The 18,327-nt window shown below is 40.2% G+C and overlaps 1 protein-coding gene across 4 annotated transcripts in view; it reads right to left on the bottom strand.

The window, feature by feature from the left end:
* The window catches only part of LOC117831117 (poly [ADP-ribose] polymerase tankyrase-1-like), a 175,665-nt gene that overhangs the window by 25,139 nt on the left and 132,199 nt on the right, over positions 1 to 18,327 (bottom strand). For all 4 annotated transcript variants that reach the window (XM_034709639.1, XM_034709640.1, XM_034709642.1 and 1 more), the window contains 5 exons: positions 14,803 to 14,948; positions 14,549 to 14,714; positions 6,646 to 6,865; positions 3,548 to 3,657; positions 579 to 767 (listed from right to left, as the gene is read on the bottom strand). In XM_034709639.1, the coding sequence (XP_034565530.1) occupies positions 579 to 767; positions 3,548 to 3,657; positions 6,646 to 6,865; positions 14,549 to 14,714; positions 14,803 to 14,948 (831 nt within the window). The remainder of the gene's footprint in view (positions 1 to 578; positions 768 to 3,547; positions 3,658 to 6,645; positions 6,866 to 14,548; positions 14,715 to 14,802; positions 14,949 to 18,327) is intronic.

The raw sequence follows: 18,327 nt of genomic DNA, 5'->3' as shown, positions 1-18,327 counted from the left end.
AGAATCAGCGGCGCTCGTGCATGTGAGCGGGGGGGGGGGGGGGGGGGTTGTTTTGGAGGAGCTCCGAGGGAGGAGGGGAGGGGTTAGACAGAGTCATGAGGAAAAGCTACACTCAACTTCATGCTGGTTTTCCGAGACTGCCAACCCTAGCTTTAAATTTATATGATTTATTATTTGTCATATACAACTCCCACACAAATCTTTCAGCATATCCTTTGTTGTAATGTCTAATCTGTGCCAGAATGATACCTAAGAAAGCTACATCACTGGTTAAACTTCTTGTAGATGTCAGCTGCAGTGACTCATGTTCGAAGAGGAAGTTTCTCAAACTTTGGTACCTGCAGTCAAATCAGATCCCTGTTAGGAGGCTTGTTAGGAAGCTTCATTAGGGTGCAAGGATTTTGGAAGCTCCTGGTTCCACTTGATAAAATCAGTAAGCTTTCTTTATGGCGCTTCACTTTTGCATAGTTAACCATAACCATTCAATTGGACCTAACGACATTGCCATGTGCTGACTCAAAACACAAGTTTGGCTCCTAATGTGAAGAAATAAGGACAAACTCTGAAAACTGTCATACCGTTGCCAAGTCCAACGGCGTCTGTCCCTCCTGGTTTTTCATTGTGGGATCGGCTCCATGGGCCAGCAGCAGAGCACAGAGCTGCGTCCGCCCCTTCTGGGCCGCTTCGTGCAGGGGCGTAAACGCCCACTTGTCTGTGGCGTTGACACACGTGTTGTACTTGATCAAGAGGGCGGCTATGTCCACGTGCTAGACAGAGGGTGAGGAGGGAGAGGTGAAGATGACAACAGTGGGGAAGAAGATGAAAGAAGAGAGATTAGATTAAAATACTGTAAGAGCAGAGATGGTGAAAGGAGAAGAAAGACAAAATAAAATGTTTAACAAAAGCAAATGTGTGAAGCTTAGGGAGTCAGTGTTATAAAAATTGTGATCACAGAAAATGTGATTTGTGGATTTTTTCTGGAACAAAAATCTGGTGTGAATTATTAACAACATCATAGTTCTTGTTTTCCCACTGCTCCCTCCTGTCATTCTTTTCCTGCTCTAAATCCTCATCGTTTGTCTACAGCTCTTGTCATGGCGTCAAACACAGTGTAGCTTGTTTCTGAGCATCAGTGGGAGTGGGAGATGCTCAAATGTGTGTGTATGTGTGTCTCCAAGAGACAGAGCTCATCAAGTTTTCATCCCTACATGTGTTTCACGTCTCCATAGGTAGCAGACTGCTGGAGAGCTTTAAGTGAGATGAGACTGAGAGAGAAGTAAAGACCCCACATGGAGATAAGACAGCACTTTTACAGAGAACTTAAGATAAAGAAATAACGATAATAATGACTTTAGGTGGATAAGGGCCCAATAAATCAATTGATTGTCTCCAGACTGCCATGGTTTTAACCAGAACCCAAAAACATGACCACATCCCTCTTGTTTTACAACTTTACACTGGCTCCCTGTATGTTTCAGGATTGATTTTAAGATTTTACTGATCATTTTTAAAGATCTGCATGGCCTTTCTCCCTCTCTACACATCAGACCTCTTAATACTGTACGAGCTGACAGGTACATTCAAATCCTCAGGCAGAGGTTTACTGTGTTCCAAATGCCAAAATCAAAACTAAAGGGGACAGAGAGTTCCCAAAACTATGGAACGACCTGTCCGAGGAGATCAGATGTGCTGGGTCAGTGATCTCTTTTAAATTAATTCCTAAAACATACTTTTATTAAAGATCCTTTCCGGACTTAACAGAGATTATTTGATTTGGCTAACAAAATCTGTTGGATGTCTATGATAGCGCCATTGGCACCCTTAAGCCTTACTGTCACCCTTTTGCAAGGAACCTCAGTGTTATTTTGGACAGTGACTTTAAGTGTGACAGGCAGATAAGCTCTATTGTTAAAACAAGCTTCTTTCAGCTAAGACTATTAGCAGAAGTGAAGGCTTATCTTCCCAGAAATGATTTGGAGAGAGTGATTCACAACTTTATTACATCACACTTAGATTACTGTAACTCTTTGTTTGTTGGTCTCGACCAGTCAGCATTGCGGCGTCTACAGGTCGTCCAAAATGCAGCCGCCCGCCTGCTGACTGGAAAGAAACGGCGGGATCACATCAGTCCTGTCCTTGAGTCTTTGCACTGGTTGCCTGTTAACTTTAGGATCCAGTTCAAAGTCTTCAAGGTCTGGCACCATCTGATTTATGAGACCTTGTACAGCCTCACAGTACTTGCAGAGCACTTAAATCGTCAAACCAGCTGCTCCTGGCAGTACCTCGGTCCAGACTCTCTACTCGTGGGGACAGAGCCTTCTCAGTGGCGGCCCTAACGCTGTGGAACAGCCTACCTTTCCAGGTTAGAGCTGCACAGTCTGTGGAGCACTTTAAAACACTCCTGAAAACACATCTTTTCTCCTTGGCGTTCAGTCCCAGCTAAACAAGAATCCTTGGCTTCTTACTTTTTTACTCTTTTATTTCCTAAATTGAGCTCTTACTATTCTTTATTGTTTTTATTTACTGTTATATTGTGTATGGTTATATTGTATTTTAATATCTGTACAGCACTTTGGTCAACTGAGTGTTTTAAATGTGCTTCATTAATAAAGCTTGACTTGACTTGACTTAACCTGAACTTTATTTTATTATTTTTTTGATTTTAACTGTTTTTAAAATCATTTTATTCCTTTAGAGTTTTTTTAAGGAATTCTATGTCTTTTAAGATATGTTTTATGTCTTGATCTTGCCTTCGTGTGACTGTATGACCCGCTTGTTTTACTTTGCTGCCCATCTAAAGCACTTTGAAACCTGGATTTGAAAAGTGTTCTATAAATAAATGTGGGTATAATTAGAATTGCTTTTATTATTATTATTATTATTATTATTATTATTATTATTATTATTATCATCATTATCATTATCATAATTACTATAATCAGTATTATTATTGCTATTATTAGTATTACTTTTGCTATTTTTATTATTATTATTAACATTATTAATATTATTATTACTATATTATTATTATTATTATTATTGCTATATTATTATTATTATTATTATTATTATTACAAAGGGTTGAAATAAGTAACATTCTTACTGCCTCAAATAAGGAGGAGAAAATCAAACATCTGCAAAGTTGAACATTTTCAGTTCTTACCAACTGTGCATGGGTGTAAAATCCTGATCCTGTCATGTCATGTCAATGCTACATGTAATGCAGATTTAAGACTGGAGAAGAATTCATAAATGCAGCTTAAAAGTTTAGAAAGCCTACTTGACACGAGAGAAACACGTTATAAAAAGAATTGGAGGGAAGTCTAATATAATTTAAACCTTTGTAATTTTTTTCACAAGAAAATGTCAAAAAAATGTGATAAATTCCCATCAAGGGTCCAAGTTGAGGAGTTCATACTAGGAGTGGTACTTTGAAATATTTATAGAACATGTCTTAAAAAAGAATATGAAAAGCATCCCAGAGTTGAACTTTTGAACTGAACGTTCTGTAGTCAGCAGCCTGAATGAATGTGTGTTTGTGTCTTACCCCATATGAAGCAGCATTATGCAAAGGTATCAGCCCGCCTTTGTCCTGCGCGTTTACATCAGCTCCATGTTCCAACAGATACTCTGCTACCTCCAGGTTGTTATAGCCAGCTGGAGAGCGGCACAGGTGTCGGGTTGAATGGAAAACACAGATGGATGGAGAGAAAGACAGTGAATGACAGATACAAAGAAGAAAAAGAGAGGAGACAAGAACATAGTCAGGTAACAAGACAAGAGGAAATAAAGCGAGAAACAGACACGTCGGCCTACATCAGCTGCAGTATGACAGCATGTAATCATCTTCCCTTTTACAAGCGAGTACATCAAGGCAGAGTGAACGTGGGTGTGTGTCTAAGTGGTCTGATCTATGAGAGGAAAAAAACACATCTTCAAAGTGTTTCCACACTTTCCTAACTTTGAAAGTGCCAGTCACGCAGCATCATATTTTAGAATTACGGTATACTTTATCAAGCAGTCCGGTCATGACATTCTCAAACCAAAAAAAAGAGTAAACATGTATAACAGAGGAGTAAGCGAGGCTGTCTCTGTACCAGACAAATTAATGCAACAGTAGTTTCTGATGCATTAACCTACAACCTGGAAAACCATAGTTCAATTCCCAATGCACACCAACTTTACCCTAACCTTTAGAAACTATTAGCTGAATGATTCTCATGTGGAAAACCAGTCAGTTAGCATGAACTGTTGATGCTGCAGTCAGGAAGCTGCAGTGTGGTGCCTGAGGGTAAGTCATCATACTCATGTCAGAGTTTATGTTAATGACTTGATGAGAATCTTGATAAGGAAACACGACAACACATGAAGGTGAAAATAATATATTGTTAACCTGTCTGGTGAGGTCATTCTGACTTCAGGGTTTAAACAGATTTTGCTATTATACACATGCGTGAGTGTGTGTGCGCGCGAGTGTGTGTGCCTGTAAGGCGTTGTAGCTCAACAGTGAATATCTCTCTTGTAATCTCTGCAGCTGATGTTATCATGATCACACGTCATGAATAAATATAGCACTTTGTGTTTGTGTACCTTAGAGGACCTGCGCTATCTCTGCTGTCAGGATTAATAATCTTAAAGCTTGTAAGAACCAAGGTCACTGCAGTACAATAATGCTATTGTGTTGAATTATGTTGCAAACTGTGAAAATAATTGGTGAATTGACGCATTTAAAGGTCTCTATATAAATATAGATATTTGCAGCTTCTGTTCCTCTCAAACTCAAATATCAACACCCACATTTCATCCTAAAACACTTGTGATTACCTTATTATAGAGTTACAACAGTGTTATAACAGTGGTAATAACATGTACACATTAAACAAAGTGAATTACCCTTATTATGAACTACTTCCATGTTTGTTTTACTTGAACACACGCATTTATCAACAATACAAGTAAATACAGAAAACCATTCAGTTTGTTGAATCATGTTTGTAAGCCCATCATTGATCCATATCCTCAAATTCATCTACAATAAGATAAGTCAGTAAGCAATATCATGTAAGGAGCTGACGGTGTTGTAGTCAAGTCGACCACACCTTGAGTTTGAGTCAAGTCTTGAGTCCTCATTGTTCAAGTCAGAGTCGAGTCCCCATTACAGGAGTCTGAGTCGAGTCTGCATCATTAATATTATTATTTACTATAAAGGAGGGTGGCTGTTTTACTCTTAGGTATTGACTTTCTGAACCTGGACTGACTATGTGGGACCTTTTAGATGTGTAGAAAACACATTTCTTTTATCAATCAATCTTTAATTGTAAAGCTCTAAATAACAACAAACGTAATCCCAAGACGCTTTTACAAATACATTAGGTCTAGACCACCCTATGTTATATTATTAACAAAGACCCAACACCAAGACAGGGTAAGATCCAGTCCCCTCTTACTGACAGGACTCCATCTTATCTCATCTTAATCCACCATGAACATTGCACCTCACAGTAATTAGTTGGTTACAGCAGCAAGGAAAAACTTCCTTTAACAGGCAGAAACCTCGAGCAGAACCAGACTCATGTTAGACAGCCATCTGCTTTGACCGAGGTGATGATAGTGATTTTATTGACACTAGATTCTCACAAAATCTCATTGATGTGTCTGAACATATGATTACATGCTACCATCACTGTTAGCTTGCTTACACAGTAACGTAATCAACAGTCCCAGCAAGTTACTTAAGCATCTCACTTACTTTTCTGGGTTCATCATGGACAGATGTCTGTTAAAGTTTGAATTTGTTTCTGTCTTTTCCTCAATGGTTGTGAAAAATCTTTGAAAGCAAACTGTAGGATTCTTAGCATCTCTTTATTCTGGCAGTGACTGCAGCTGAACAAGATTAAACATGAACACACATGCAGGCAAACATACATGCCAGCCCTCACTCTAAACTGGAGAAATTATATTAAACATTATATAAAAATATCTAACATAGACCTTAAAAGAGTCCATATCAATTTATCAGTCAGAGTCCTCCTCTCTATCTTTCGAGGCGTAATGTAATCAGTGCTTGAGTCCAAGTCGAGTCACGAGTCCTGAAAAGAAATCACTTGAGTACTACAACACTGTGGGCTGATATTCCATCCTAAAGGATTTCTATTTGGTAGTGCAACACTTCATCTAATTTATTACCTTTTAATCTAATACACTGACCCTGCAGGGATTCTAGTACACATAAGCACCCACTCACTATACATCATCCCTTAAGATTTCCAACCAGCCACATTTATACATGCTGAACCATTAGAAAGAAATTCTCAATGAAAACTATTCAATCAAGAGTTCAAACATCCTAGATGTGTTGCCTTTCTATGAAAGAGCTGTTCTTGTCCTCAAGACATGAGCTGTCAGGATGTGTTTTTATCTTGTTCTTGGCTCTGCACTTAGCCAAAACCCCAGGAGGTTGGCTGTTTGTGAGATGTTGCAGGCAAAGTGATTGGTACCAGTAAATATACCACATCCAAAGCAGCTTAAATTCCTGCAAAAACATCCACCTCCATCCTTCTTTTTAATGTATATGCAAATTAATTAGTCCTTAGAATGTGTGTCTGTGTCCACAGCTTTGTGTTGGGTGTTCCCACATGGTCTTACCTGCAAGGTGCAGGGGTGTTGAGTTGCGTCCCTGCGTATCCCGACAGTTGATGTTGTCGGGGCTACATAACTTTTGCACACGGGCCAGGCAGCCTTTCTTTGCAGCATCCAGCAGTGCGGCATCTCCTCTCAGCAGGTCCTGAATATCAGTGTCCCCGTCCTTCACAAGGTCTAGAGGTGTGTTCCCATCCCGGTTCTTCTTGGTTGGGTCTGCTCCATGCTGCAGGGAAGAGGGGAAAATAGTAGAGGTGAGTGTCAGGGAGATTATACTGTATGTTAAGTATGTATTCGTCCTACATGAAAACAAAAAGTGCTTGCAATGAAGACACAGACTAAAAATACTCTTCAGAGTCTCCATCTAAAGACTGGTACAAAGACATGGTACAAAAATCTACTACCATTGACTTAGTTCTAAAAAAAACACATCAGTCCTCCAAATCCCTCATCGTTCAAACCCCAGTGGAAACGCTTCACTCAGATGAGGAACAGACGATGACAAGTGACAACTGGGAAGTGGATGAAGGTAATTCACCAGAGGGAAGACGAGAGGGAGAGGCGAAAAAGAGGTAGAGAGGTGAGTACAGGACATCTAGTGAAGTGGAAAACACCACGTACCCTGGAGATGAGGGAGGGAAGCAGACATTTTCCTCGCTCAACTGTCTCTGAGGTCCCGCCATAACTTGTCATTTCATTGTAGGTTTTGAAATCCTCTCATTAAAATTGGATGTTGTGCGACCACTCCCTCGGGTATCCACTGCTGGCCTGAAACTGTCCGTTATACATCTCTCACGGCTTGATTTCCATTTTCAAAGTTTTTGTTGAACCTATCTGTGTTCGGAGTTTCTGCCCTACTTCTCCATTTCTGTTATCTCTTTGCTGCTGATCTCATCATATTCTTCCAGTAATTTATTCTCTATCCAGGAAATGAGAATAGAGACCCGTTTAACTAATGATTGGAGACATTTACATAAAGATACATGTAGGTTTTGTTCCTATTCCATTGGTTTTAGCCTAAAGACAGCTCAGGAAAGTCTTTCCATTTATAGCAGAGTGTAATTTTAGAACATGCAAGCTCTGTCTTGAATAATTGCCAGGCTCTTGGGAGGTAAAAAAATCTCACTATTTTACATTTCTATACATAGAAAAGTCTGTAAGTCCCTGAGATGCATCAGCTCTGTGAGGATGTTGTTTGGCTCTGTTCTGCTTAAATCTCAGTGCAGATGTTTACATTTCGTGATGGCCCCCTCACTTACATAGAGCCTGCTGTTTTGCTTCCTTTCTGCCCCTTTGCTGGTTCTGTGTTTTTGTGTCCCTGCAAGTACCTGGAGTACCTGGCCAGGCTCCCAGGTGTTTAGAAGCTCCTGTCTTTGTAGTTTGTTTTACACCACACAACATGCTTCACACATAATCCCACTCGTCCAACAACCGACACACTAATTTGCTGATGCACACACCTCATTTCCATTGTGAACCTTGAGTAGTTAGCACTTCATTTTTGTAAACAAACTTTTAATTGTTTGATTGACCTTGTATTTCACTTTTACAAAGGTCTTGTGAGCTGGGTGATAATTTTAATATGCCAATGAAAATGCTTAGATTCAGATTTTAAACCTGAGTTTAGTGTTTGATTACAGAGCTTGAGATGGTTTAATGTTTTTTATTTTTCTGGTACTTTGTTTCTAAAGTATTGAACCGTTTGATCTGATGAGTGCTGAAGGTAAAATTATGAATCAAACATTTATCTATATCTATAATCAAATTATTAGAATGGTCCTCTGAGCACTACTGACACCTGTATTATGCTGCGGCTCTATATTTCCTCCACTGTTTATTCTTTTCCATTCTGTTGCCTTTACCCCTAGAAAAGTTGTCAGTTTCCTATCCACTACGGTCCGGCTGCATGCTCTGTCGTCCCACAACACCCACCGTTTGCATTTTCAGAATGCAGCACAGAGCAGGACTGCAGGACTGCCAGACTGCAGGACTGCCGGACAACTGGAGTCATGAGACCAAGGTTTTCACACGGTAATTACTGCATAAATGAATATCTGACTCCTCTCCTCATCCATGTTGTCTTTATTGGTCTCTGGAAACCTCTGACCTGATGACTCCAGGCCTAGCTTCGCTAATTATGGGAGTTTGTTGTTGTAGTTAAGTGAAAAACAATCTGGCAATGATACTGAGTGTTTTATTCTGAAAATTAAAGGTGACATATCACGCTTTTTTCATCAATATATATTGGTCTAAGAGGTCCCCAAAACATGTCTTTAAAGTTTATGCTCAAAAAAACACTTTGAAATCAGATTTTGGCATGCCTGAAAAACCCTCTTCTTCAGTCCTCCTCAGAACACTCTGTTTTCTCTCTGACCACGCCCCCTCAGGAAGTGGATGTGCCTCGGCTCTCCAGCACGTTGATCTAATGTTTACATGTTGGCTGAATATACACGGCTGCTCAGAGATCACGTTACTTCAACCCTCTGAATCTGATCCAGAATCTGATCCTGACGGAGAGGCACCTGCAGCAGGACCTTTCTGAAGGATTGGTCACAGATTTAGTGTTTCTTGTTGTTTTATTTATCAGTATGTAGACGTGTGTCTTGGTACACAGCGACGAACATGTAGCTATGTGGCTATGCTAACTAGTGCTAGCACTTTTCGATGACAAATAAAAATCATTCACTAGATCTTCAAATCTGCAGACGTGGGGAGTAAAACCGACCTCTACCAGAAAGGCAGCGGGACCTTTCTGAACCATTGGTCACAGATTTAGTGTTTCTTGTTGTTTTATTTGTCAGTATGTCGACGTGTGTCTTGGTACACAGCTACTAATATGTAGCTATGTAGCTATGCTAACTAGCGCTAGCACTTATCCATGAAAAATAAAAATCATCCACTAGATCTTCAAATCTGCAGACGTGGGGAGTAAAACCGACCTTTGTGTTTATTAAGACAGCCTACAACTAGCATGTCTCCCTCCTAAGCTCCTTGTTAGCACACGTGTGCAGGTAATGAAAAACAGAGGAGGGGTTGAGTTGTATTTTATACAGTCTATGGTCTGATCAAGCTCCGAGCTCTGACTTCAGTTACAGACCAGATATTGTTGTTACGTAACAAAAACACTGAAGTCTGAAACGGCTGGTTTCACACACATTTACAGAAAGGTGGAGAAATCAGAACAGGGGCAGAATGGATTTTTTTCATTCTCGGGGGGTTTGTAGACAGGGACACATATTTCAGGTAGAGAACCATTAAAAAGTCTATTTTGCATGATATGTCACCTTTAACAGGATGTTTTCATTTTGTTTTGATGCCTGAATTTCTGTCCAGCTTGATCTTCTCTGTTGAAATTAGTGCGTTGTACTCCGGCATCTGGCAAAGGTTGAGGTTGAGTCAGCATTTCCAATATGGCAACCACCATACAACTCCACTTCAGTAACAAATGGGTGATGTCCCGGAGACTACGTCCATGTCTTATACAGTCTATGGGTGTCACAACTAAAACTGCCTAAAAATCCATCTGTTGGGGGGTGGAGATATTTCAGTATTTCATTGTGAACACTGACAGCCACAATGAAACAACACACAAAAGAAAGCCACCCACTGAAACTACAAATCCAAACAAGGAGATGTCACACTGCTCCAACAACAGTTGGTCAATGGCAAGACGTTATAATACCTCAAGCCAAGACCAGAAGTCTTGTGAGTTCACACATTCCACGCCAGCCCCTTACAAATTACATCATTCTATAATTGAGAAGAAATTCATTACGTTCTTCCATTTCTTCCCCAACAAAGAAAATGCTAATGTGCGTTTTGTATATTCCACAGGATCCCTTTAGAGTACCACAATGCTGTGAGCAACTGCAGCAGAGTTTAATTCTGAGCACAAATCCAACACAAAACAGAGACAATAGAAAGTTGACAACAAACAGAGTAGACAAAGGAAAAGCCTATTGCTGAACTCTGGAATAGTTTATTCAAAAAGAGAACAGTTAGATCCCGAGGCCATGGCAGATTACAACTAAAATTGTGGGAAGCATGCGGTGTGTGTGTCTGTGTATGTGTATGTGTGTGTGTGTGTGTGTGTGTGTGTGTGTGAATTAAGGGAAAATGAGGGCATCACCAAGTGTATACTTAAATCTAAAACACAACCTTTAAATCCAACCTTAATTCTCCAAGTTTGAGATTTTTCCAACCTGGATGGAAAGATGCCAAACCTTCCCACCTCCTCCAACAATCGATCATCCGTCTGCATTTCTAACCTCTGCCTCCAGACCTCAGATCAGCTGAAGTGTGGCCCGAGGCAGCTGCTGTATCTCTGAACTACACGCCTGTTTTGAGAGCACTGACTGGAATTTGTGTACACACGGTGCTGCTCACACACACGGATAATAAGAGATATGTTTCAACATAATAATGAAGCTGAAGACATGGTTGCAGCTCCTGTAGCAGACATCCAGATATATAAAAAAACAAGTAAATAAATGAAAACAAAGATCAACTTCTTTTCAATCCCTGAGTGAAAAGAAATGAGTTCATCAGAGTACATGAGAAGAGGATGAACAATCACTTCTGATAAACTCCTCCAAACATAAGGCCGCCTTATGTTGAAGGAACACAAGCAAAGCTGCTGAGGCAGATGGTGTTCCTGGACTTATGCTGACCAACTTCAGTCCTGCCAGTCGTCATGAGCACTGTACTTCCCATCATAGATACTTTTCCACCACAGTCAAATGTCATTTTCTTTTTTTTGATGCAGAAATGGAAATTGGGCAAAAACTCCCCTGTTCTCTATGCAGCAACAAAGTAAGAAACCAAACACAGTTTTTCCCTGCTGAGCATTCACCTTCCTTTTACACCACCCCTTCTGCCCTGTCCTCTCAACCAGAGCTGTCATCCCAGCAGCTCCACAGAACCATACAGAACATCCATACACACTCACTGCACCACCACTCTTTCACTTCGATACCAGCAGCACCGCTCAAATGCACTCAGCTTCAAAGTTATACGTTTGCTGGTGCGAACTGTTGCGTGCAGCACTTTCTTTCTAACTGGTTTGTCAGGCTGACCTTGTGCTTCTCGCAAGAAGTGCAACCCCACTGCAGATTCTTCTTTTACCTGACCATGTAAAACTACTTTTAGGTCTCTCATACAAACTTAATGTTATATTATTATAAAGTTGTAGTTTGAAGCATTATGTTTTGTATTTAAAACCTTATCATTTGGGCTTTTAATCTTTAATCCTAAGTGCATCTGTTGCAGAATTCTCCTAATCAAAATCTTTGGATATCAAGTTTCCAAGTGGGACATCTTTCCTGCACTTGATGTACAGTGGGGCAAAAAAGTATTTAGTCATTTAGTCAAAGATTTTGCAAGTTCTCCCACTTAGAAAGATGAGAGAGGTCTGTAATTTTCATCAGAGGTACACTTCAACTATGAGAGACAAAATGAGAAAAAAAATCCAGGAAATCACATTGTAGGATTTTTAAAGAATTTATTTGTAAATGATGGTGGAAAATAAGTATTTGGTCACCCACAAACAAGCAAGATTTCTGTCTCTCACAGACCTGTAACTTCTTCTTTAAGAAGCTCTTCTGTCCTCCACTCGTTACCTGTATTAATGGAACCTGTTTGAACTGGTTATCTGTATAAAAGACACCTGTCCACAGCCTCAAACAGTCAGACTCCAAACTCAACCATGGCCAAGACCAAAGACCTGTCCAAGGACACCAGGAAGAAAATTGTGGACCTGCACCAGGCTGGGAAGAGTGAATCTACAATAGGCAAGCAGGTTGGTGTAAATAAATCAACTGTGGGAGCAATTGTAAGAAAATGGAAGACATACAAGACCATTGATAATGTCCCTCGATCTGGGGCCCCACGCAAGATCTCATCCTGTGGGGTCAAAATGATCATGAGAACAGTGAGCAAAAATCCCAGAACTACACGGAGGGACCTGATGAATGACCTGCAGAGAGCTGGGACCAAAGTAACAAAGGCTACCATCAGTAACACACTACACCGAGAGGGACTCAAATCCTGCAGCGCCAGGCGTGTCCCCCTGCTTAAGCCAGTACATGTCCAGGCCCGTCTGAAGTTTGCCAGAGAGCATATGGATGATCCAGAAGAGGATTGGGAGAATATCATGTGGTCAGATGAAACCAAAATAGAACTTTTTGGTAAAAACTCAACTTGTCGTGTTTGGAGGAAGAAGAATGCTGAGTTGCATCCCAAGAACACCATACCTACTGTGAAGCATGGGGGTGGAAACCTCATGCTTTGGGGCTGTTTTTCTGCAAAGGGGACAGGACGACTGATCCGTGTTAAGGGAAGAATGAACGGGACCATGTATCGTGAGATTTTAAGCCAAAACCTCCTTCCATCAGTGAGAGCATTGAAGATGGAACGTGGCTGGGTCTTCCAGCATGACAATGATCCCAAACACACCGCTCGGGCAACGAAGGAGTGGCTCCGTAAAAAGCATTTCAAGGTCCTGGAGTGGCCTAGCCAGTCTCCAGACCTCAACCCCATAGAAAAATTGTGGAGGGAGTTGAAAGTCTGTGTTGCCCAGCGACAGCCCCAAAACATCACTGCTCTAGAGGAGATCTGCATGGAGGAATGGACCAAAATACCAGCTACAGTGTGTGCAAACCTGGTGAAGACTTACAGGAAACGTTTGACCTCTGTCATTGCCAACAAAGGTTATGTTACAAAGTATTGAGTTGAACTTTTGTTATTGACCAAATACTTATTTTCCACCATCATTTACAAATAAATTCTTTAAAAATCCTACAATGTGATTTCCTGGATTTATTTTCTCATTTTGTCTCTCATAGTTGAAGTGTACCTCTGATGAAAATGACAGACCTCTCTCATCTTTCTAAGTGGGAGAACTTGCAAAATCAGTGGCTGATTAAATTCTTTTTTACCCCGCTGTATGTGTTGCTTTCTGTGTACGCATGTTTGCGTGAACTCAACAGTGTTCGTCTAATAATAATTTATGCATCTCCATATGGCATCAACAGAGCGCTGATCTGACTCGTCTGGAGGTGATTATTAGAGGGAAACAAAAACACATTCAGCTGTGAAACTGCAATATTTCACAGGACTCACTCTGACCCTCCTCGACGTGACAGACAGATTACACAACAGATATTTTCAGCATGTTTTGTTACCGGGCAGAGTCACAGCTTCTGATTTCCAGTCACAGGATTTTAATGGATGTTGTTTCAGAGAAGATTTGGAACCATACTGTTGATTTGTTCAGACTGAGTGTTACTGAATATTTACAAGGCTGTTTGTCAGTTATTGCATTAGCAGTAAACGCTATTGTGACACAATGAAATGAATGTGCGTATCAGCAACACTGTCATTTCTTCTAAATGCTGTCTTTACGCTTGAGGAAGAGTATGCAGTTTAGGCTTCACTAAGAAAACACCAGCAGAATTTAAATGTTTGGATCCAGCAGACTTCAGTGTACCTAGAAATCTGTGTATGCTAACTGAAAACAGCATGCTAATGATTGCAAATGCAGTTTGTGTGATGATTTAAGGGGATTCAAAGAGGCAGGAGAGGGAGAATAAAAAACGGAGAGACATTCTGGATAGTCAATCATACGGTTCGGGAACTGTTAGTCCAGATGGAGAAATTGTTGTGCACGCAACTTTTCACCTGACAGAGAAGGTGAAACCCTCCTCTTCCTCACACTAACTTTGATTTGTGTTCCTAAGAGGTTTTTTTTTATTGAACTCAAGACTTGCCGAGTGCAGCTCTAAATATTTAGCACAAGTCTGATTTTCATGCAAATGACTACCACAAGAGCTGTTTGCTTAATCATGAATTTGTATGTATTGGTGGTGCTGGAGTTAGCTTAGGTATTAGATGAGGAAAAAGCAGGTCTCACCTTGAGCAGCAGTTTGCAGATCTCGTATTTGCCCTTAGCAGCAGCTTCATGGAGCGGTGTGAACTTCCACAGGTCGGCTACGTTGACCGAGGCTCCGTGTCTGACCAGCAGCTCTGCCACCTCGTAGTGACCGTACGAACAGGCGTTATGAAGGGGAACCAGACCACTGTAAATAATCAGAAACAACCAATCAGAACCAAAATGTTTGCTTTTTATGTTCATCAAAAAGTTACGCGACAGCTTGAATGTCACACCCTTTGTCCTTGGCGTGCACGTCTGCCCCGTGGTGCAGCAGGTACTCCACCACTGACACCCGGTTGTAGCCGGCAGCGAAGTGAAGGGGAGTGGAGTGTCGACCCTCTAGGTCTCTGCAGTTCACATTCTGAGCCGTACACAGCGACTGGAGAGAGAAAGAGAAGGAGAGAGACCAACAGGGGAGATTAGAATAAGTGTTTCATAGTTAAAGAGCTGATCTACAGGGGGGCAGGAAGAAATAAATCTGGGTTCTCTGGCTTCATAACCACTCATGCAGTAATTATAATCCAGATTTGCTACAGTTATATATCGTCTATTTGAAGCTTTTAAAAGTTCTTCCTGGACAAAGTTTGGAAAATTGGGTCATTTTCGTGAGGAATGTCATGGAGCACAATGTGATCAGAACAGTTGTTCAATGCTCAAGCAGTTACAATGTTACAATGTTACAATGTCATTTAGCAGACGCTTTTATCCAAAGCGACGTACATATGAGAACAAGAACAACACAAGCAAAGATCTAGACAAGAGGAAACAAGATCAGTAAGAGTAACAAAGTGCTTCAAGTCCATTTGGGTGCAGGTACTGCCAAGCAGTGTAAAGGCAATGCACAAAAATAAGTAAGGAACTTTTTTCTTTTTTTTTTTTTTCCCGAAATAAGGAACATCTACAATGAAGCAACCAACCAATTTAAGACCTTCCATTATCATCATCAACAATTAACATCACCACAATAATTACCAAAGTACCAAGTGCTGGGTCACTCAAGAGCTGAACACAGATTCCCAGTTAATGGCATTTCATTTCATTATAGCAATAAAACATACAGCTTCATCATATCTGTACAGAATCATCTTGCTTGGAGATTCTGAACATCTTCTTTGAGCACGATATTCCAGTGCCATCTTTATTAGGCCGTAGACGTCCTGCTGCTGTGGATGTTCCAGACTCCAGTGGCAACACAACTACTACTATCTGTCTCACCATTAACATCGCTCCCTCTCTCTCTCATTCTCCTCTATACCTCTTTCCAACCCCAACTCGGTCAAGGCAGATGGCTGTCTAACATGAGTCTGGTTCTGCTCCAGGTTTGTCCTTGCCTCTGTAACTCGCTAAATACTGTTAGGTGCAATGCTCATGGTGGATTAAGATGAGATAAGATCGAGTCCTGTCAGTAAGAGGGAGCTGGATCTTATCCTGTCTTGGTGTTGGGTCTTTGTTAATAATTTGACATAGAGTGGTCTAGACCTGCTCTGTTTGTAAAAGCATCTTGAGATAATGTTTGTTGTGATTTGGTGTTTTACAAATAAAGATTGGTTGATTGATTAAGTCAGCTACTTGAGATACAACATACAAACACAATATAGTTTGCCTGATTTAATAAAGCAATATCACACTAGGGTGGGTTGTTATTCTGTTCTAAAAACTAATCCAAAGTGTCCTCAGCAAAGCTTTTACACATATCTATGAACAGTATACAGTTATCAGATGTATAAAGCAGCAACATATTATTAGTTGTGTATTTGTGATCATTCATATAATAATAACTAGTCTTCATTATTATCTTTTAAAAAGCTTTTCAGACAGTAGACACCTCAACATAACTAGAGGGGCTTCACCTGAACTGTTGCAAAAGAACACACTAACACATAAGACCATCAGGTAACAGTCACTTTGAATTATGTAGCCTACATTCTTATCCAGTCAAATTACCCTGTCAAGAGTAATAGCTACTAGAACCTCACATTTATGACTCATGTCCTTTTTCTATACTACAACAATCAGATTCAATCAAATGTCCACAAAGCTTTTAAATGTACTGCTGTGTGAAAAAATATTTCATTCATTCTTCCCCCAGAATTCATTTTAAAAGCTCAAGTAGTAAATGGTAAACCACTCACACTCATTGCATTTACCCATTCACAACACATTCACTCACTGATGATGGTAGAGGCTGCTATAGTAAGGGACCATCAGTGTTAGCTAATCTCATTCGTACACATTCACACACCGCTGAACAACAGAGGGAGCAATGTGTGGTTCAGTGTCTTGCCCAAGGACACTTCAACATGTGACTGAAGGAGCTGGGATCGAACCGCCAACCTTTCGATAGAGAGATGACTGACTCTACCCACCGAGCCACAGTCGCCCCGGGTCACTTGGGTTTATGGATCAATACAAGTCAAGAAAGGCCTCTATTATGAGCCAGGAGGTTGCTTAGTGATTAAAGTTGAACCTTCTTCCAGCAGCTCTGAATGTAGAGTATTTTAATTCTGTCCCTCTCATAATCACTCATGGAATATGACCCCCAGTGGTAATGGTATATAGACTTTACTCATATAGCGCTTTTCTAGTCCAAAGAAAACTTTGACGTGTGACTGCAGGAGCTGGGATCAAATGTCCAACCTTCTGATTGAGAGGCGACCGGCTCTACCCACTAAGCCACAGCCTCGGGTTTTGATGTACCCTCGTGTAGCCTCATGATCAGTGGGGTACTTTCATTTTCCCCACACTTTGTTTTTAAACCTGAAGCTTAAAAATCTGAAATCATCAACTTCCACCAGCCTCAGCTGTTCTAACACTGTGTTTAGTTTTGACATCATACATACGCAAATACAGTCCACATATCAACAAATGCAAAAAAAAAGAGGACTTAAGACTAGGGTTGCACCGAAAATTTGGCCACCGAAAATTTTCGGCTGAAAATGGCCAAAAAGTGCATTTTTGGTTTTCGGTTGAAATACTTTTCTCACCGAAACAACACGGCCGAAACAGAATGTGATGATGCAAGCAAAAACCCGGGCCAGTACAGCTTGTCTGGATAAGGGCCAACATGTCTGCATCAGTTCTTCCTTTAACTGCAGCACTAAAGCGTCTTCTAAGCAAAGAGGTTGAGACAGACCACGGAGTGAAAACAATGAAAGTACACTCTTAGAGTCTGTCAGCACACGTTTCACTGACATCTATTTGGACCCTCTGCACTTCATCACGACTGTACTTGATCTGCGTTATAAAGATCATTACTTGGATGAGGGAATAAAGCAGCGCACAGGAGAAATGATCAAGGCCGTGATGGATGCAGAGAACCTGCTTGCCTTGATTTTACTGAGGTTAGAAAAGATAAGATAAGATATAGTTCATTTGTCCCCGGTTGGGGGAGATTCTTTTGTTGCAACAGCTTACAACATGGGACACGGGACTACAACAATGTGCTAACATTGTTAAAAAATATAATAACAATTATAATAGCAATGATAAAGGTAAAATATAATATCATATAATATAGTAAAATAAAATAAAATAAAATAGAATAGAATAAAATAAATAAAATAGAATAGAATAAAATAGAATAGAATAGAATAAAATAGAATAGAATAAAATAGAATAGAATAAAATAAATAAAATAGAATAAAATAAAATAAATAAAATAAATAAAATAAATAAAATAAATGAAATAAATAAAATAAATAAAATAAATAAAATAGAATAGAATAAAATAGAATAGAATAAAATAGAATAGAATAAAA

The sequence above is a fragment of the Notolabrus celidotus genome, chromosome 19 (genome assembly GCF_009762535.1).
Source record: "Notolabrus celidotus isolate fNotCel1 chromosome 19, fNotCel1.pri, whole genome shotgun sequence".
Lineage (NCBI taxonomy): Eukaryota > Metazoa > Chordata > Actinopteri > Labriformes > Labridae > Notolabrus > Notolabrus celidotus.
Note: the sequence above shows the minus strand (reverse complement) of the source record. Positions and strands in the feature narration are given on the sequence as shown.